The sequence below is a fragment of the Cornus florida genome, unplaced genomic scaffold (assembly GCF_030987335.1).
Source record: "Cornus florida cultivar Cherokee Brave unplaced genomic scaffold, ASM3098733v1 CherokeeBrave_3.0.0_Hap2_Chr04, whole genome shotgun sequence".
Lineage (NCBI taxonomy): Eukaryota > Viridiplantae > Streptophyta > Magnoliopsida > Cornales > Cornaceae > Cornus > Cornus florida.
The window spans coordinates 85,355,178-85,377,901 of NW_026775574.1; the positions used below are offsets into that span (position 1 = coordinate 85,355,178).

At 31.7% G+C, this 22,724-nt stretch overlaps 1 protein-coding gene across 1 annotated transcript; it reads right to left on the reverse strand.

The window, feature by feature from the left end:
- Positions 1 to 109: 109 nt before the first annotated feature.
- Positions 110 to 6,750, reverse strand: LOC132303765 (uncharacterized). Its single transcript, XM_059801176.1, has 7 exons — positions 6,203 to 6,750; positions 2,930 to 2,968; positions 2,653 to 2,723; positions 2,364 to 2,428; positions 1,873 to 1,962; positions 1,692 to 1,784; positions 110 to 802 (listed from the first exon to the last, which is right to left on the reverse strand). The coding sequence occupies exons 1-7, from the start codon at positions 6,619 to 6,621 to the stop codon at positions 365 to 367; spliced, it is 1,215 nt and encodes a 404-aa protein (XP_059657159.1). The 5' UTR covers positions 6,622 to 6,750; the 3' UTR covers positions 110 to 364.
- Positions 6,751 to 22,724: the final 15,974 nt, after the last annotated feature.

Below are 22,724 nucleotides of genomic sequence, written 5' to 3' on the forward strand. Positions count from 1 at the left end.
TTCATTTAATCCAAATACCGAACCCTTGCAGGTTTTTAAAAAATATCCGAAAAATCTCGACTCTTATTTAATTTACCACTTAAAATTAAGTTTTAATAAACACAAATACTAAACACAACCTGCAAAGAGGAGATTCTCTGAAGATTGAAGAACACAAATCATGACATCGATCCGCAGTAAACTATATGCAAGTTTCATTTATAACACGCCCATTACAGACATGTATCCAGTTCAACTGGTCAGATGAATTTCATTTCCAGAAATGAATCATCATCTACCCTGCATGAATTTCATTCCGAGAAATAAACCATTTACCCTGCTCAATCCCTCTCAAACCCTAGTACACTATTATTGCAACATAGCTTTACCAAGGACTGTAAACACCTTCAAGATTGCCTCCACATAGCCTCTTCTCCATCCAATCTATAATATCCTGAGCAATTTCTTCACGCTCGGGCTCGAAGAGAAGGTCGTGCAAGAAGCCGTCATAGAGCTTTATGTCCTTAAACGTGGAGGCCGCTTCAGTGAACAGATCCTGGGAAGCAAGTGGATCAGTGACTTTATCGGCAGTTCCATGAAGGACAAAGAATGGGACTGTGACGGACTTTAAATTCCGCATCAAGTGAGAGGATATGCGCAAGATCTCGTGACCTGTTCGGACCCTCATTGGCCCAGTGTAGACCAATGGGTCAGAATACTTGGCCAAGAGTGCTGCAGGATCCCTTGAAACTGGAATGCCCCTTTTGTTGGCACCTTTGAATTGGTACTTCGGAACAACCAGTGAAAATAAAGGAGCCACAGCCTGCATAAAGACGTCAAAAAGTTGTTACAACGTCTAGAAATAGATTCATATTGTATTTTTGTCATATTGATTTTAACCATTGGAAAATTTGCCAAAACGAAGAGGAGACCAACCGAGATATTTTCCAAATGGTCACCCTTTTTCTTGAGATTCAAATTGACCAGTGTTCATATTTTAAGCAACACTTTTACCTCCATCGACATAAAATCCTACAACCAACTTGTTACTAAACCTAATACGGAGCCAAACACGAGGAAAGTATCCACATAGTTTAAGCTCTAATTTTGAAGAGCTTGCCTTGTAAAATTGAACAAATTGTTTCTTTTTCTTCTGGAAAGTAAAAGTGAACATATTGTTGTTTGCTGGTTTCAACCACCCACTTAAAAGGTAGCATGTAGTTGGCTTTAAGGTCATAGTACTAAATTTGTTGTTTAGTGTTTGATATGACACTTAACAATCTGTCCAATTACTTGGGTCTTAAAAGTATTGGTTGCTCGAATTTTAACATTTACCATAGGACATGCAAGTGTGCAGCCAGCACGTGTGGGAAGACTGACCAACCTTAATGGAACAAATTGATGATACAAGGGCTCAATTACACTCTCTATAAGGTAGTAATCTTCTTAAGCAGATGGTTATTAGCAAGTTTAACAATCTTCCAATAAAAAGAGTGCAACTTTGGACTTTGGAGAATGCTTCAGCATCTCAAAACTACCATCTTTAATACTCTGTCTTGAACACGGGAATAACTAGGAAAAGGAAAGGAAAATGCTCAAAAAAAATGCTTTCTCAAGCATTTCCTTCTCCAGAATCCTTCAGGAATCCAAACAGAGCCTAACAGCCTTTAGAAAATGTTGTGAATGCAAATTATGAGTTAAGAAAGACTTACGCCAACTATTGGATGTGCTGGTTTAACACGCAAAGCTGGTGAAGTTAGTACTATTCCCTCCAACATTTCTTCAATGTGTGGAAATGAAGCTGCCTATAGAAAGGAGCAGTTATCAATTTAAAAGTGTAACCAGAATTCTATTGAACTCAGCTTAGTATCAATATGTAATAAACTGTTTTACCTTTAAAACAACAGCCCCTCCAGTTGAATGACCAAAGAGGAAACATGGTATCCCAGGGTTTTCCGCTTTGATCATTTCTAAGAAAGCCCCCTGTTGACATGGAAAAACACAGCATATCAAACTACAAGAAATCAACCATCTTTAATTGGCTTATTAATATATTCATAAAAAAATCCAAGTATTAGGCTATTGTCAGAACAAGGGATCAAGATAATAAAACAAAGTGACAGTACGCAGCCCAAGGAAAAGGGGTCGTTGTTAGGATGGAGTTGAAAAGAGAGATATAAGTTGAGGTTATGGCAGAAAAATATTGGCTTATTATTGAAAAAAGTATAGCCTAGATAGCGCGGGAAAGAAAGATCAAATTTTTTAACCAAAATATATAGTTAGGGACAAAATTTTCCTGTGTTTTATTGAGCCTGTGGCAGAAGGAGCAAGATATGAAAATGTCAACATAATCAAGAAAAAGAAAATGTCAACAATGAACTTACAGTGTCTGCCACAACATGATCAAGTGAAGGCACATATCCATGTAATCCGTCGCTTCCACCATGACCTATAAAAAGGACAACATACCTCAATAAACCCGTACCTACCTGGTATTATTAGATACCTTCAAATAATAATAATAAATATGAACAGGTCTGACTTATATGACAACTGAGAACTCCCTTAATGCATAGCTCTTAATTTTAGAATCTAATCTCAACTTAGCACACTTAAAAACATCAATACAATAATGAAAGAACAGAAACTGAAATAACCGTAGAATGTAGCTACCAATCCAGTCCATTGCATAGACCCCAAAGTTGCACGAGGTTAGTTGCTTTGCAAAATGAGAATATCGTCCACTGCAAAATGAACATCACAACAGAAAAGCAAGGCTGTTATTTAAAATTATAAGATAGTAAATTTAGCTTCACATATTAGTGGTCATAACTAGAATGCTGCAAATTTAAATTTTAATAGTTCAGCATTTACCCCATGTAAATGATAGAAACAAATTATAAGCTCAGAAAGACATTGAGAAATTCAAGTTTGTGCCATCCAATGTTACCTGTGCTCATTAAGCCCATGTATAATAATCATGATACCCCTGAAATTACAAAAACAAATGCACATTATGTCCTAGTAAGAAGAGTCAAAAAAAAGTACTGTATATGGTCTAGATACATGGAATGATAACCATAAAAAATAAGAACCAAGCTGCACCAAAGCCCTTAATCCTATCTTCCACTATAAATCATGATTTGCCAAAAATTTAGTAAAAGAAATAAGACTTTGTTACACAGGAAAACAATTTAAAACATGATGATTTGCAAATTATCTCCGGAATCCGGGTCACCAAAAGTACCCCAAATTGAACATGTCTTCATGTCAATGTCAAAACAGCAAGCACATATAACCCAAACATGGGAACTGATAATACATACAGAAACAAGTACAGAAGAAATGTTTAGGGTCAAGCATTTTGTATGCCCTCATATTTTTCCTAATATCCTAAACCGATATTTTTTGCAGCATCCTCTTTTCCATGTAATGCCTCAACTTATATATTATAACTCCTTATACGTGCAATAATTGGTATTGTAGCAAATGATCTAACAATCTTAATTAATTTATATATTATATTGTACTCAAATTGTCCCAAAACTCTAGTATTCCACACATCTAGCCGAATGACTCATTTGGGTCAAACTAAATAAATGGTAAGCAGCACAACTCCCTTTTCCTAACCAAAATGTCCTAATCAAGAAATCTCCAACAATTTTGAGACATCCAATTAAGTGAAACAAAAAAACCCAAGCCAACCTAGTATAGGCAATTGAGGGATATTAAGTTATAAATAATTTGAACAAACTTCACCACTTGAAAGGCCAAGTACTAATTTCTTTCCAGAACCTAAAAAAAAAAAAGGAACTAGATTACCACTCATACCAAACTCATATATACCATATATTGCAATTTTTATCTGCACATGGTAGAATACCGGTCCAATTCCACACGTGGGTGACCATGTTTTCTTGAAGTTGACTTCAAGACTGACAGTCTTACACACTGAATATTTTAAGCTATAATTCTAATATAGACCACATGCTTTGATCGGATTTATGAGAAAATGTGAAAGCTTGGGAAAGAGAAATTGAACAACTACCATGTAAAACTAAGTATTAAAGAAAAGATACTGGGTTTATTTTGAGTCAATAATTACTTAATAAGAAGATTGAAGGAAAGATATAAAGAAAGGTCTACATCTGGTATTTATAGATGCGGAGAAAGTATATGATAGGATCCTCGGAGTTTAATATGGTAGATTTTAGAAGAAAAAATAAATAAAGTAACAAATAGATATATTAGCATGATAAAGGACATGTATGATGGAACCATAAACATAGTTAGAACAGTTGTCAGAAAAACAAGTTAATTTCCAAAATAGAGTAGGTTTATCGAGGTCATTAGTTATTGATGTAATGATAAAACACATTAAACACGAGGATTCAGGGTGTATGCTAGATGTGGACTATATTACTTTAAAAAATGAAACTACGGTATCGATGAATGTTATATTGAAGGTCCAAAGAATTTCTAGAATCACAAGGGTTTACGTGGGGATACAGTGAAAATTATGGATTAAGAGTATACTTGGAATAATAAAAAATAAAAAGAAGAAGAAGGTGAATATTTTGTAAGCTAGACTTGATTATTCACAAAACAAGTGTTAGGTGGATTAAAAAACAAAGCATTCATAAAATAAGTGGTCGAAATAAAAATGTTTCAGGACAAGAAAGAATAATATTAGAAATGAATACTTTGGTTAGAAGATTGAAGTAATATTTATTGGAAATAAAATGAAAAAAAGAAAAATGTTAAGATGGTTTAACCATATGTAGCAGAGACCAAAAACGTTGCACCAATAAAGGACGAGTGACTGGTGCACATTGCGGGCATTTCTAGAGCGTGGAAATACCACAACTAACATGAGTTGAGATAATAAGAAATAATTATAGATAACAGCATGTGATTTGACAAGAGCCACACAACTAGAGAAGATGTAGAAGTGTAGAACCCTTGATTGAGCTAAGCAAATACTAACCAACAAGGACTACCTACAAGGACAGCAAAACAATCCAGCTTGGAAGTAAGGTTATATAACCTCAAATAGAGCAGAACTGCAAAACTGATTTCATGTAGTTCATCGCAAATGGTTTGAAAGAGGTAAGATGTAAAACTCTCAATTGAGATTAGCAAACACTATCCAACAAGGACAGTAAAACAAAATCCAGCTTGAAAGTGAGGTTGTAACCTCAAATAGAGCAGAAACTATGAAACTGATTTCATGTAGTTGATCGCAAATAGTTTGAAAGAGGTTTTGTTGAGTAAAGTTTAATTTATTCTCTGTCAAACGGAACACAACTTGAGTTAACTTCAATCATTCCACTTTCAAGGTAAGATTCAGATCAAAGCTCCATCATCATCTCAAAAACCTAAAACTATCTAGAAATTATCACAAACATACACAAGCCAGATCTAAGTTCCCTCGCTCCAATAATAGTATAATTAAGGAGCAACTTCCCCAACTAAATTGTAAAGAACACACTCAAATAATAACATTTGAAAAGAGAACAAAAATATTAGAAAGTTTTTCGGTTCCACAAACACCATCCTGTACTAAAGGCCTTTCTCAAGTGGGCTTGTTCATCAGGCAACTGTCGAAATCTATGTAGAATACCATTAAAATCTAGTAAAAAACAATAAATTATCAAGGAATAGAATATGGAACATTATGGAAACTACTTAGAATCAGATGCTAGGACATGGAGAAATTAAAAGTTAAGACAAGCAGACAGCACAAATTGCCCATAAATGAAGTTACCCCAAGGCAATAGGAACTTCAATATGAGCATTTTAACTCTACATTGGGTTAGAATCATATCATCATCATCACGTAGACCACTTGGAAGAAACCTTCAAACTCGATCACAAAATGATAATACAAAAATTATAGATGTGATATGCTTCTGATTAGTGAAAAGCGTGAAGTAATGAGAAAAATTATCGACCTTAAAGAGTTTCAATTATTAGTCTTCTATCAATTAAGCCTATTTCCATAATTCGGAGAAGTTATATCAATTTGGAAACTAAATACAACACAAACACAAAAATCCTCAATTTATTCAGGAACCAAACAAATAGCAAAAGAAACCGTAAAATGAACAAGCAAATGATAAATTTCAGTGACCAATTATCAATCATTCTCAGATTCACCCATTAAAACCCTAAAGGACCTAAAATGAACAGACAATTACATAAACTAATTCAAAGCCCTTACTTCATTTCACCGTTGACCGGGAACCACGACCGGCAGAACAAAGCGTTGCGCTTAACTCCAATGAACAGCGACGTGCTCCATTGGCACACGCTGGTCCCGTCATCGGTCTCCACCACCATTTCCAAACCCTCGGCCAGAGCTCTCCGCCGCAGAGTGTCCTCTTCATCTCTCCTGAAAGCGAATTTCCGCTTCGACGACGCCACAGACGCCGCGGAAGACGGCGACGGCGGCTGAGACGTCGACGAATTGAGGCGGTTACGAGGCAGGAGAAGAAGGAACCAGAGGAAAATCGATTGGATGAAGATGAGAGATCGACGGAACGACTCGTATGACAGTACGGACCGCCGTAGGTTCGTGAAGACCGGTATGATACGGCTGCTCGCACCGGATGTTAGCTCTTCCATCTGCACCGTCGCCATGGGCGGAGATGGAAGAGAGAGAAATAAATAGATATAGAGAGAGAAAGTGAGAGAGAAAAGAGGAAGAATATAATATTATCACATATAGATACAGAGAGAGAGAGGGGGGGTTTACTCGTTTAATGGGCATTAATATAAGGGTTGTTGATTTTTTAAATAGAGAGAGGGATGAGATGTGACGCAATAAATTGAATTGAAACAATACGTTATTACGTGGCGTGTTATGATTTGATGATGAGGTAACGAATTGGTCTTTGCTTGCTGTAGAGGATTGAATTTCAGATCACGACCGTGAAATAGACATGTGTGGTCATCGTGATTGACGTGAGAGATGAAGTGTGTGGAAATCGTTTTTGTATGTGAGTTACATATAGGGATTAGCCTAACAGCTCGGCTTGAGTTGTGGCTTCACAGCGGAAAAAATTTAAAATGCTCAGCTTAATTTCGTGATTGCATGCAATCCAAATTTATAAAAAAAATTAATCAGAAAAAATGGCAAAAGTTGAATCATAACTTACAATTAAATTTTGAATTCCTAGCTGTAGTAAGCAAAATATATATATTTTCATTTAAAATCGTTCATAGTTCATACTTCGATTTTAATAATTTTTTTTGATGAATATTTACATTTTAATTATTATCATGCTAATATATATATATTTTTAAAATCAAGTTAAAGTATATTTATAAAATTTCTAATTTGGAAAGAAAAGTAGAAAATGAAAGCTAACAAGCTCAATCTTAGATTTTTTTTAAATGTTAAACATCACAAATTATTGTATTACCAAAATAACTTGAAATGTTATTAAAAAATAAATAAATAACTTAATTTACATAGTAGATGATATGGCAACTTTTAAGTGGATGATATGGCAACTTAATTTTGTGCATTCTAAAAGAAACTTTGTCGAGAAAATATATGGTAAGATTAGGGATGACAATTTGTATGGCTTTGCCGGAGCCCCGTCTCATCCCGCCCCCTAATGGCACTAGTACGGGAGCCGTTTATGTGCAGTATGGCCAAGTATATATTTAGATAATTTAAACCCATCACGGGTTATAGTGAGGCTATGAGTTTCGAGAAACATCCACCCACACCACACTGCCCCCCTCTTTATACTTAATTTTTAAAAATATATATATATATATATATAAAAATTTGTATATATATGTGTCTTAGATGTACTTACATTATTGTGTTCATATATATATATTTATATAGATAAAAAAAAAAAAAAAATGAAAAAAGGGCATACATGGGTACACTCATCTCTTAATAGTGCGGGTATGGATTGTGAAATTAAAACCCGTCACGAGTATATATGGGGTAGGTATGAATTTGTCTATAATTAAACAGGGCATGTACGAATTCAGGCAAACTCACTCCATGCCCACCCCCTTGCCATTCCTAGGTAAGACAGAGAGAAAATATAGGGAAAAATTATTTATGATAAAATCAAAACCCCGAAATAACTCTTTAGAAACGTTTTAAGGGTTAACTCTTTCTCATCAATAAGAACCTAATTTTATGAACTAATTCTTTTGCGTAAAAAAAATAGATAAATATATAATTCACTTTAAGCTTTTAAAATTATATTTTGAACCATCTTTCTCTTAATTAAATAAGAATCCTAATTTTCTCAACGATCTACATGTGTAAATAATTTGATAAATAAATAATCAAATTTATGTTTATCATAATTATAAAATCAAGAATGCAGAAGAGAATATATATATATATATATATATATATATATATATATATAAGTAGAGAAAAGAAAATTAAAGTGAGACACCTAATTTAATGTTCGTTCTTCTTCAATGGGTAATTCACACAAATATGTATATACATATATGATCAAAATCATTTACTTATATTTGAATTTGCTTTTTTTTTTTTTTAATTTAACTATAACTTAAATATGTGAATACTTCAACAACAAGAAAAAAAAATATAATATCTATTAAAATTGAGGATATATTACCAACAGATTGGTGTCCTGAGGTATCAAATTCTTATATTTTCCAAAAATGATGTCAAAGTTTCAAGTTTCAGTGGAAGTATGTGTATGAATTTTATTGAAGACGTATAGCATTGATGCTAGATTATTGGGCTAAGATGTTAATTAATGACAATCTTAGAAAATTTGTCATCAACCTATATCCAAGAGGCCAATATATTGTGAAGTTTAAAGAGAGGAGGAGGGAATGTGTGTTGTGCCTTTTGGGACATGTACAAGGGTTTATGTTAAAAATTTAGTGGGGTGTTTATAGTAATTTGACAAAATTCAAAGAATGCCGTATAAATAAATAAATAAATAAGATTTCAGTGACACCATTTTAGAATTTTGACAAAAATTTAGTACGATATATAAATAAATAAATAAATATAAATTCATTGGGGGTGGCTGACTCCACTCCACCCTTAATGGTTCCGTGCTAAATATAAATTCATTAGTTTTGTTGACAAATATTTTTTGTACTAACCAACCTCTAACCTAATGGTATAACTCTCTTAACAAAACGAGGGAGGTAAAGTAAAAAATTTTATGCATCGAATTGTGACCAACTTACATTAGACTGTCCGTAAAGAAATGTAATGTCAAAGGAAAGAAAAGTTAATGATCAAGAATCAACTTGATGGTTGATATATATTTGAACAAAATTTAGGTATGAAATGAGATCAACACAAATTATGTCTGCGTCAACTACTTAGAACTTAATGTGAACATTATTACATTGAAAAAATTATTCAATATTCTCGGAGCATCGAGAGAGTCGTACCTAGGTCAATATTAATTTGCTATTTTCTACATTTAAAAAAGAAATAAAGTATTTTCAGTAATTGAAAGTACTACATGACACCAAAGATATTAAATATACATACATTTCGTACGTTGGTCTTAGTCATTATATGGGTGGCGAGACAAGGTCATAAAAGGTTGGCTGGCAAATAAGAGAAGCAAATTAAGTTGCTAATGGTTTTGACGAATTAATTATCATGATATAATTGACCTCAACTATACATATCTATATCTATATATATAATTTGGAGTACACATATAAACACAAACACAGTTCTAAGTATGAGAGGCTTCCATGAAACATGAAGTGGTTTCTGTGTAGTCGATTGGGAAACCCTCGGGAAGCTACATGCACGTGCTTAAAGTCAATAATGTAATGATCCATCAAAACATCAAATTAACAAGGATTTAATAAATATAAATTTTTTGGCGGTGGAATGGTAAACGTTTGAGTTATCAAAATGTTTGTTTAATTATGTAGACAATCACTTCATGTAAATTATATGAAACTATGTACCGTACCTACTACGTTCCAATTCCGTATTCCATAGATTTAGTTTCAATTCACCTAGAATTGAAGTCGATATAATATGAATACAATAAGTTAATTTTTTTCAAGAAAAATAATTATAAGATATTAATACAGTTTGAAGATTCTGAACAAGACCAAATATAAACATACATAAAATTTCTTTTATATGTATGTATGTATATATATATATATTGAATAAAATAGTTATAGAATTTTTATATTTATTAGTGTACTTCCTCGGTATCATATTAGTTATTTATTTTTGAAAGTATAATTTTTTAAAAGAACATGTAATTATTGCATTGTTTTTTTTTTAAATTATCAAGTTGTTCTTTAAATTTTAAATATATGTATTGTTAAGTTATAGAGTTTTTTTTTTTGAAAAAGATATAGAGTAATTAAGGAAAGATAGTTTTAATTTGTTTTGAAATTGGACAGGGTGATTGAGAAGATGGTATCAAAATATATTGCATGTGCTATTGTTCTCGTAGGCTCATACAATGTCATTATGATAATATTTTTGTCATTGTGAAAATGTGTCATCCTATGATGTGACATGTGTAAGTGTCACTACGTTTTTTTTGTTTTTGTTTTTTTTTTAAAAAAAAAAAAAAAAAAAAAAAGCCCTATCTAATAACACTTTTACTTTCTAATTTTTACTATCAATTTTTAAAATTATAAAGTAAAAATATAATATAATTTTACTTTTTATCTGTTAGAAAGTATTTTCAGATTTAATAAAGGAAAGAGAAAGTAAGAATTTGTTACTTTTCCTACTTTCTAAACTGTTTACAAGAAGCGTTTTCTCTGCTGTAGCGTTATTATAAAAAAAAAAAAAAAAAACCCTCCAAAATTATTATCGCCAATCGGTCCAACGCTGCGTCCCCGACCATGGCCGCCGGCCTATCGCCGCCATCACCTCCTCCCCACCATAGCCACTGTCACAACCATCTCTCTCCTCTCTCATAAGTTTTGTGAGGTCAGATCTTGAAATCCCAATAGATGGAATGAAGAAAGAGAGACTTTGGGATGAACTCCAGAGAATTCCAGCAAAAGGGGTGATCGGAGGGCTCGCCGGAAACTTGCTGAAAGTTGCAGAGATCCGGAAAAAATAAATAAATAAATAAAATAAAATGAGAGAGTGACTTTGGGATAAACTCCAGAGAATTCCAGCTAAACCGTGGCCGGAAGCGGTGATCGGAGGGCTCGCCGGAATCTGCAAAAACTCGCCGGAAGTTGCAGAGATCCGGAAAAAAAATAAAAAAAAAATAAAATAAAATGAGAGAGAGAGACTTTGGGATGAACTCCAGAGAATTACAGTTAAACCGTGGTCGGAATTGGTGATCGGAGGGCTCGCCGGAATCTGCAGAAACTCGCCGGAAGTTGCAGAGATCTGGGAAAAAATATAATAAAATGAGAGAGAGATAGCAGGGAAAGCAAAATTAAAATTAAGGGGAGGTGAGAGAGACAGAACCAAGTTTTGGTGTCTTGTGGGGTGGGGTGGGGTGAGGTGAGAGAGAGAGACGGAAGTGGAGAGCGATGAGAGAGACTGAGATGTGGTTGGGGTGAGGTGGCTCTGCGATGAGTGGGGCGATGACAGAGACTGATGATATATATATATATATATATATATATATAGTATATTTCATATAAAGCAAAATTATAATTATAATTATTAAACTTAGTTTCTAAATTTTTTATTTTGAAAAATATAAAAAGTTAGGAAACATAATTTTAGTTTATATTTCATTTTTAGAAATGAAAAATATGATTTTATTTTTGAAGAAAGTAAAAGTAAAAAAGTGAAAGCATCAGTAAACGAGCTCAAATAGAAATGAGATTAAACATTTTTACGAAACATTTTCATGAATATTCATAATATTGTTTTCATAATTATTATATATCCGTATTATACAAGACTTGTATTGAAGAGCATGAAATGTAATGTTGTTTGAGAGTATCAAAGTGTTAGATTTAGTATTTAAAATGTGTGGGCTAAGTATTTAAAATAATAAAAAATATTTTTGTAAAAGATATTTTATTATGATATAATTGAATTACTGATTTTTTACGTTCAAAATTATTTTTTATTGCCGTCCAATAGGAAGTCAAAAGGAATAATAAATGCGTATCCCAAACGACCTTTGTTAATAATTAATTATTTAATTAGTATTAAACAACACTTAACACAATCACAATCTCAAACTCATATCATAAATTCATAATATAACGAGCTTTGAAAGGCTTTACTGAGCCAAGTCGTGAGCGGCTAAGCCCAGCCAAGCTGCTTAGGACTTTTGTACAAGTAGGTAAGCTTCTTTGTACTCTTTTGCCGATATTGTAATACGTGTCAATATCTAGGTAATAAAGACAAAAATATTTAAAGACCAGCCAAAATTAACGGATTTTTTGACAAAGCTTTAAAAATTGACTTTAAAGCCGGTGGAAGTCCTTCTCTAGGCGTGACCACCACACACGCACATCATGCATGGCGTTATTGTAGAGAAAATTAAGTCTTGAGTCTTGACATTTATGTCCAATTTTTTTATACGTTTTTCTAACCCACCTTGCTCGTCAATAGAGACTTTCCTATTGTTGTTTAGTGTTCACCAGTCTTCCTTCTCATTAAATTATTATTCCTTGATCATTTTATATCAAGTATGTATATACACATAGGGTGGCCACCATTTGACGTGCAATATACATATAGTTCATATATCTTCTTATAAATTTTAAAAAATTTCTAATGCTTATTTTAGAGGTGAACAAAGACTTCTCCTCATTCGATCCTTAATGGAGTGAAAAAAAATATTAAAATGATATTCCTACAATTAAAATAAAAAATTTACTCAGGCTCCGTTTGTTTGGACGTAAAATATTTTTTTATTTTCTGATATTTGGTTGTCGTAAAATATTTACGAAGAAAAAAATACTAAAATTTAACAAAAATAACTTACGGAGTATTCATCAATTTTCGGTAAGTTTTTTTACATGCCCCATCCGATGGATTTGACCTCAATTTCGACGTAGACCTTTATCAAATACGGACAAAGTAAAAATAAAACAATATTTTACTTGAAAAAGAAAAATATTTTTCAAAAAGAATATTTTACGTCAAAATAAATGAAGCCTTAATGTAAAATGACTATTATTGCCTTTATTAAATAAATTCAGTTAAAGAAGGTATTTTTGATATTTAAATAGTAAACAAAATTCAGTTAATGTAAAAATTCAATCAAAGAAGGGCATTTTTAGTATTTAATACAATAAATTAGTCACATGCGATACACATCATGATTTGTTAACAGTACTATTTTATCAGTTGAGTGCCGAAAAGCCTTAGTTTATAGCATTTAAAATTTTTAATATGAAGTGTATATGATTTAATCATGGAAGTTTTGATATGAAGCCTATATGATTTAACCATGTAAGTTTTGATATGAAGCCCATATGATTTAATGGTTGTGCTCATATAGTGGCAACTATGGTTAGCATTTTATCTTTCATCATTGAATTAGAGAAAAATTTCATCTCTTTTAATTGCTCGAATGCTGATTAAATTATTATGTTCATTTTGTCATGAAAATTTCACAAATTTCATATAAATATACAAAGATAATACATCAATCAAAAGAATGAACAATAACACTAATGAATAATCAAAGAACAATTCTTCAGTAAATTGAATAATATATCATTTGAACAATACAGATATAATTCAGTAATATAATATAATATTAATATCAACTCAAGAAGTAAAATGATAATAGTAAAATAAGTAAGAAATTGTTGGCCTGATTGTAGAGGCATGTGTAAACATATTCACCTAAAGTTGATAACCTTTCTTTTCATGCGGGTATTGACGAAACTAGTCAGTTCCAATATACAACACAATCAACTCGCAGTAGCGTCTCTTCCATATGAACGCCCACAAGAATATTAGGTCCAAAACACATATCTAAAATACTCTTAAATACACTATACACACATACTTATATGATAAAGCATAATGGAAAGATGAAAAGCTTTTTGCAGGAGTCTCATTCATACTTGTATATTATATCAACACTTAGATCTATAGAATGATAAACATGTAATCTTTGTATAATATGAAAGAGTGTAATGGTTATAACAAAAGAAATTGAGAATTTAAATAATAATTATTTTATCAATACAAATATAATAATATTTAATATAATGTAACTTAATATATAATTTAATATATTTATTTAATTTTATTAAAATATTACTCAACACATTTCACTCAAAATTACTTTGCATATATATTGCATTAAAATCAATTTTCAAAAAGAAAAAAGAAAAAAAGAAGAGAGCTAGGTTAGGTGAGAATGTGACTTATATGGTCTTTGAAACAAAAAAGATCTTTAAATCCACTCCATATGCTTCGGAATGACCATCAATAAGTTCATGACCAAGTTACAGTCAATTCTCTATTTTTTTGATGGGGACAGGAAAGGGATATATAATTGACTTGCATGTTTTGTAAAAATATTTTTATTAAACCATTTTTATTTATTTATTTTTATTACTTATTATTTTTACGTTTGCAAAAAACTCCCACACTTACTTTTTGTACTTTTGAAACTAAAACTTTTGACCTCCTGTAGAAATAGGTGATATTGAAAAAAGGAAGTTTTAAAATAATTTCAGCTAAATTATCATTTGGCACGCAAGCAAAAAAAAATTGAATAAAATTTATACATCTCCGTTACCTACGTATCTTGAGATGAATTATCACGTTTTTATTAAAAAATTAAATAATAAAAATAAAACAGACCCTAAACATCACCATCCTGATTCCTGACAAGATGAATGATATGTGATATGGGAAAGAAAAGTCTACAAGTACAACAAAGAAATATGAGAAATTGAGGGCTAAAAAAGCAAAGCAAGAGGTGGAGAATTGAGATTGATGGGCTTGCCATTAAAATGACTGTAAGATTTGAACCCCCACAGCAATGACCTTTAATGGGCCTCACTCGCTATCACACTTACGTGTACCACTCATTTCTAGTGGTCAGTTGTCAACTGGTTAATCACTTGGTGGGGCTTGGTGTAGGAATATATAAAACTATTGGGCTTTTCCAGCACAATTAGCAGCCCATTTTGCTAATGGATCGAGCTTTACAATAATTTTCCGAAATATTTATTTTAGCTAAATTATCTGGAGGCAAGTGTCGTGTTGTCCGAGTGGTTGAAACTTGAAATACTCCTGTGTTTGAAAGTCTATGTTCGAGCTTTGCCCCCTCACCCTCCCTAGCTACCACTAATCCCCTAACATGAGCTAAAATATCTACAACATTTCTTAGTTTTCGAACAACACTATTTTTGAAATAATAAGTTTTTTTAATTAAAAATGGGATGCGATATTCACACTCCACTTACTGACAAGAAAATCTTTGAATTCATTAATGCATCATCCCTTATTTTATAATATCAAAATTATTTTTACATAACTTTAACTTTTTTCATCTTCTTTACTTTCTTTACAATTTTTTTTTCTTCTGTGCTATACATTAATTTTTTTTTTTCTTTCAAAGGTCCTCTCAAAGAAGATAATTTATTATATACTGATAATTTATTTTTGGCAGTCAAAAAGATGATTTATTCATAATGACCTTTTTTTTTTCAGTCCTGTTAAAAGAGGTAACTTATTTTTTGTTAATTTTTGATGAATTGTGTCTAAAGAAATAATTTATTCAATAGAAATAACTTTTTTTGGTTAATTTTTTGGCACAATCAAAACACATAATTATAGGGTGAATTGCAAAAATAAACCCTCGACTATTACCCAATTGTGATGAATATTTTTGACAATAAATCCCCCTCGACTATCCCAAGGAGATGTTTTAAACTGATGTCTATTTAAATGATTTTCTGAAGTAATTTTTAGGGCGAAATTACCGATTATTCTCCAGAAAATGTTTTAAAATAAATAAGGAAGATGTTTAATTTTTATAAAAATAAATAAGGAATAAGAAAATGTTTAATTTTTATGTCATTTTCTCATTTTCTTGATCTTTCACTTTTGAGGCTTTAAATTTATTTTATTCAAAATTTGTTTTTCCTTTTCTTTATTTATTTGTATTTTCTCTCACTATAATGACGAACCAAGGAGCGGCGAAACAATTTTAAGTAACCACCAAAAATCAAGATTTGAATTGATAAGCTATATAACAAAAGTCATACTTAAGTCTAGAAGAAAGTGACTGCATATACATTGACATAAGCAACCACCAAAATTCTAGCATTAGCATAATATCCATAACAATTACAGTCACCAAAAGAGAAGCTTGCACCTAGGGATGGCAAATTCCTCATCCTCGCCAGGTCCTCGCCCCTTTTATAATGGGGATGGGGACCTTTTTATGTAAACAGGGATGAGGATGGAGGTAAATTTTGAAAACCCACCGGGGGGCGGGGGCAGGGATGGGGATGGGGTAAACCCATCCCGCCCCACCCCGATTAAGTGTGAAATTACTAATATACCCTTATATATAATAATTTATTACTAAATTAGATTTAGTATATATATGAAAAAATGAAAGAATATGTTTTTTTTAAATATATATATATGTTAATCGGGGCCGAGGCCGGGAACGAGGCGGGGCCGGGGATAAGAGGTTGGGGGTGGGGGTGGGGGCGGGTATGGGGGTGGTGGTGATATTTTAAGCGGGGATGGGAATTGAAAAATTCAGTGGGGATGGGGATGGGGAATGAGAGCCCCGCCCCGCCCCATTGCCATCCCTACTTGCACCCCATTTGAATATACATGATCATTTGAATATTGAATTTGAAAGATGTCATATATGTCACACTCTATTTGAATATACATAATTATTTGAATATTGAATTTGAAAGATGTCATATATGTCACACTCTATGCAGCATCCGTTTACATTTATTGGATCCATATATGTAATGATAAATATTTGAATTAATAAGCCAATTTGAATATGATAATAATAACTTTTATTGGATCCACATATGTAATGATAAATATTTGAATTAATAAGCCAATTTGAATATGATAATAATAACTTTTATGGGATCCACATATGTAATGATAAATATTTGAATTAATAAGTCAGTTTGAATATGATAATAATAAATAGTCTGAAAGATAATCTATTAAGGGGTAATATTGTTCAAAAAAATTATTTCAAAAAATCAATTAAACGGACATTAGTTAAAAACACTCACTTGGGATAGTCAAGGGGGATTTTTTTGTCAAAAATATTCATAAATGGGGTTTTTCGCATCTGGGAAATAGTCGAGGAGGGTATTTTGCAATTCGCCCTAATTTATAATAAAGTAAACTTCTTCTTCTTTTATTATTATTATTTTTTCCAGTTATGTCAAAAGATGTAACTTTTTTTGGTTAATTTTTTATGAATTGTATCTAAAGAAATAATTTATTCAATAGAAATAACTCTTTTTTTTTTTTTTTTTTTTTTGGTCTTATCAAAAGAAATAATTTATTCAATAGAGATAAAATAAAATTTGAATCCTTTTTTTGGTACTCTTTTTTCATTTTCTTTGGATTTCAAATAAAAATATACTAATTTCTTCAATAAATATATTTTATTTGGGAGTTTTTTCCTTTCAAAAGTGATAAATTTTTTAATGGTTACATTTTTTTATACGTTTTTCTAACCCACCTTACTTGTCAATAGAAACTTTCCTATTGTTGTTTAGTGACCTCTATCCGGTCTAAAACATCATCTTCTTAGTCTACCTTTTCATTATAGTATTATTCCTTGAGAATTTGTAATCAAGTATGTATATATATATAATTCCATTATACATATACCTCATATGTCTTCCTATAAATTTTGAAAACCTCCTATCGTTTATTTTAGAGGTGAACAACGACTCCGATCCCCTCATTCGATCATTAATGGAGTCATAAAAATACTAAAATGATCTTCTTACAATTAAAATAAAAAATAGTAAAAAATTCAATTAATGTAAAATGACTATTATTGCCTTTATTAAACAAATTCAGTTAAAGAAGGGCATTTTTTATATTTAAATAGTAAACAAAATTCAGTTAATGTAAAAATTCGGTCAAAGAAAAGCATTTTTGGTATTTAATACAATTAATTAGTCATGTGCTATCCACATGGTTTGTTAACTTAAAGGTCAAGTGCCGAAAAGCCTCAATTTATAACATTTTAAAATTTTTAAGTGAGTTATATATCCAAAGTAAAAGAGAGGTTATTTGCTCAAAAAATTATACTTTCTAGGGTGTTTTATATACTTAGACGGTGTATGCATGTATATATATATATGTGTGTGTGTGTGTGTGGGTGGGTATAAAAAGTTGAGTTTAATATGATGCACTTGTTAGATAACATGAGTTTTAGGTATCATCCACCTACCTAATTAATAGAGTATTCAATTTTTCAAATACTTGTGTTCGTGTTGTGTCCCCGTCCCTGTTCCCGTCCCGTCCCCTTCTCCTTAAGTTTGTCAAGATAAAAAATAAAAATAAAATCACAAAAGGCTTGTTGTGGAGTTCACATAACAAAACGGTTATGTTTGTACAATCATGACGGTGATTAGCACAATACTTTGCGAATTCAATCGTTAAATGGTTAATCATTTAAGTTTCGATATGAAGCCTATACGATTTAACTGTTATGCTCATATAGTGGCAACTGTGGTTATCATTTCATCTTTTATCATTGAATTAGAGAAAAGTTTAACCTCTTTTAATGGCTTGAATGGTGATTAAATTATCATGTTCATTTTGTCGTGAAAATTTTACATATTTCATATAAATATATAAAGATAATATATTAATTAATTCATACACAATAATTCAAAAGAATGAACAATAACACCAATGAATAATAAAAGAATAATTCTTTATTAAATTGAATAATACATCATTTGAACAACATAAATATAACTACAAATAAAAATTTAACAAGATAAATAATTCAGTAATATAATATTAATATTAACTCAATAATATAAATTAAGAAGTAAAATGATAATAGTAAAATAAGTAAGAAATTGTTGGCCTGTAGGGGCATGTCTAAACACATTGATCTAAAGTTGATAGTCTTTCCCTTTGCGCAAGTATTGGCGAAACTAGTCAGCTCCAACATACAACCCAATAAGCTTGCAACCGTCTATTCCATGTGCACGACCACAGTAAGACTAGGTCTACGCAGTAAGCTTGCAACCGTCTATTCCATGTGCACGACCACAGTAAGACTAGGTCTACGCAGTGATGAACCTAGGAATTTTTTTGAGAGGGGCGCTGTTGAAGAATAAAAAAAAAATTGAAGATAATTTTTTTAAATAAAATGATAAATATAAGAATTTAATTTTTTGTGACTTGTCTGACTAGGATTCTTTAATCTTTTAACTGTGTCCGTGGTTTCTAAATTACCATGGATGTGGGACGTGAAGAAATAAGAAAGTTGATTTACTTTATTTTTTTTTGGATCTAAAACGCAAGAATATATATAATGAATAATTTTAAAAATTAAGTGAAAATATCAAAATGTACGAGAGAGAGAGAGAGAGAGAGAGAGAGAGAGAGAGAGAGAATGTGGCTGGCCTTAAACAGTGAAGAAAAGATGATTATCTTTTTGTATCCAAAAAATTAGTATTTTATTATATCTAAAATACACTCAATTACACAATACACATGTAATTATATGATAAAGCAAAATGGAAAGATGAAAAACTTTTTGCAGGAGTTTTATCCACACTTACATCTATAGAATGATATACATGTAATCTTTTTATAATGTGAAGAGCAGTGATAGGGGAACCGAAAGTTATCCCCCGAAAAAACGACCGAAAAGCCACGTCAGATTCTCACTCTCTCTCCATGTGCCAATGTAACTCCGGTGACCAGCATCTTCTTTGTTTATTGGCAGTCCTTAAATTTGATTCACCAGTTGGGGCAGAAAAGGAACCTGCTTTGTCACCAGAACTGGCTTTAGAACTTAAGCCACCAGAACCTAATTCTTCTTTTGGATTCTTAATTCCAGGAGTAAGAAAGGAAAGTCCAGCAACTGGTAGCTACCCCTCATCCACCTTCCTGGTGGCCGGCACCGTCACCAAAAAACAGAGTACCCCTTGAATGGCATAAATGCCCTTCTCCCAGTTCTGGTTTTACTAGACTGAAATGGATCATTAGTCGCCCTGTAATTATCTTCTTCCGCAATCTATTATCAAGATATACAAATAAATATATACTGACATATATGATTTGCATAAAGAAACATGAATAAAATTCAGTCAAAATTTCTTGAACAAATTTTTTTTTTTTTTTTTCGTCAAGTGGTATCAAATCTGTTATACCTGCTTAATTTCTGCTGCTGAATTTTCTTTCTGAGGATATTGATATTTGAAGAAGGATCACTGTTCCAGAGCTAAAATTACCTTTTGGAACAATTTTTGGAGAGAGAGCTCAGAACCCATGTAGCTAAAAAAGGATCACCACCCACGTGGAAGCTCAGAACCCATTTTATGATGAAGCTTTACATGATTAAATTCACGAAATGGATGATTCGCAGATCGTTGGAGCTCCGGCTATTATCGCCGGTGATGAGGATAGTCGGAGCTCCGCCACCTCGGTTAAACCAAACTCACTGACCTCATCACTGCCGGAGTCCATCACAGTCGCATCCTACCATCTTCTCTAGATCTCCGGTCTCCGCATCTGCACCCGCAGTCGCATCATCCTCGCTTTCCTTCGACGACCCCACCAACGCAGCCGACAAGGCGACGACTACATCTGGAAGGTTAGCCCCGACGGAGATCCCACCATCTTCTTCAGATCTCCAGTCTCCGGTCTTCTTTGCTTTTGACAGGGAAGTTCTTCAAGGTCAACGCCAGTGGCTGTAACCGGTGGCTGTTTTACACTGACGCGAAGATTCGGTCGTTTTTTCGGTTAGCCCATTTATCATTTTTCTAATGTGAAAGAGTGAAATGGTTATAACCATATAAATAGAGAATTTAAATATAATTATTTTATTAATATAAATATAATAGTATTTAATATAATGTAACTTAATATATAATTTAATATATTTATTTAATTTTATTAAAACATTACTCAGCACATTGCATTCAAAATTATTTTACATGTTGCATTAAAATCAATTTTCGAAAGAAAAAGAAAGAGAAAGAGAAAAAAAAAAAAAAAAAAAAATACTATAAAGGAGAGATTAGGTGAGAATGTGACTTCTATGGTCTTTGAAACAAAAAAGTATCTTTACATCCACTCCATATGCATGGGAATGAATATCAATGATTAAGTTCATGACCAAATTACAATCAATTCTATTTTTTTGATGGGGACAGGAAAGGGATATAATTGACTTACATGTTTTGTAAAAGTATTTTTATTAAACCATATTTATTTATTTATTTATTATTATTACTTTACCTTTACATAAAACTCCCACACTTACTTTTTGAACTTACTGAAACTAAAACTTTAACCTCATGTAAAATTCGGTGGTATTGAAAAATGAGAAATTTTTAAATACTTTTGGTCAAATATCATTTGACACGTAAGCAAAAAAATTGAATAAAATTTATACATTTGGACTACTATCTTGAGATGAATTGTCACGTTTTTATTAAAAAATAAATAATAAAAACAAAACAGACCCCAAACATCACCATCCTGACAAGATGAATGATATGTGATATGGAAATAAAAGTCTACAAGTACAACAAAGAAATATGAGAAATTGAGGGCTAAAAAAGCAAAGCAAGAGGTGGAGAATTGAGATTGATGGGCCCGCCATTAAAATGACTGTAAGTTTTGAACCCCACAACAATGACCTTTAATGGGCCTCACTAATGAACGTGTACCACTCATTTATAGTGGTCAGTTGTCAACTCATTTATTCAATTGGTGGGTCTTGGTGTAGGAATATATAAAACTATTGGGCTTTTCAAACACATTTGGCAGCCCATTTAGCTAATGGGTCGAGCTTTACAATAACTCTCCCAAATATTCATTTTAGCTGAATTAACCACAGACAAGTACTGTATTGCCCGATTGGTTGGATTACTCCTGTGTTTGAAAGTCTATATTCGAGCTTTTGCCCCCTCACCCTCCCTAACTCTACCCACTAATCCCCTAATATGAGCTAAATTATCTACAGCATTTCTTAGTTTTTGAACAATACTATTTTTGAGATAATGAGTTTTTTTAATTAAAAATGGGATGCGATATTCACACTCCACTTACCGAAAGTCTTTGAATTTATTAATGCACCATCTCTTATTTTATAATATCAAAATTATCCTTTATACAACTTTATTTTATTTTTCATCTTCTTTACTACTTCCTTTACTAGTATTTTTTTTTCTCTGCTATACATTTTTTTTTTTAAAATTTTTCTGGAGATCCTCTCAAAAAAGATAATTTATTACATACATATAATTTATTTTTGACAATCAAAAGAGATAATTTATTCATAATAACTTCTTCTTCTTCTTTTTTTTTTTTATTTTTATTTTTTATTTTTTACAATCAAAACACATAATTTATAATAAAGTTAACATTTTTTTATTTTTTATTTTTTCAATCCTTTGAAAAGAGGTAACTTTTTTTGGTTAATTTTTGATATATTGTGTCTAAAGAAATAATTTATTCAATAGAAATAACTTCTTCTTTCTGTGTTTTTTTTTTTTTTTTTTTTTTTTTTTTCTTATCAAAAGAAATAATTTATTCAATAGAGATTAAAAAAAAAAAAATT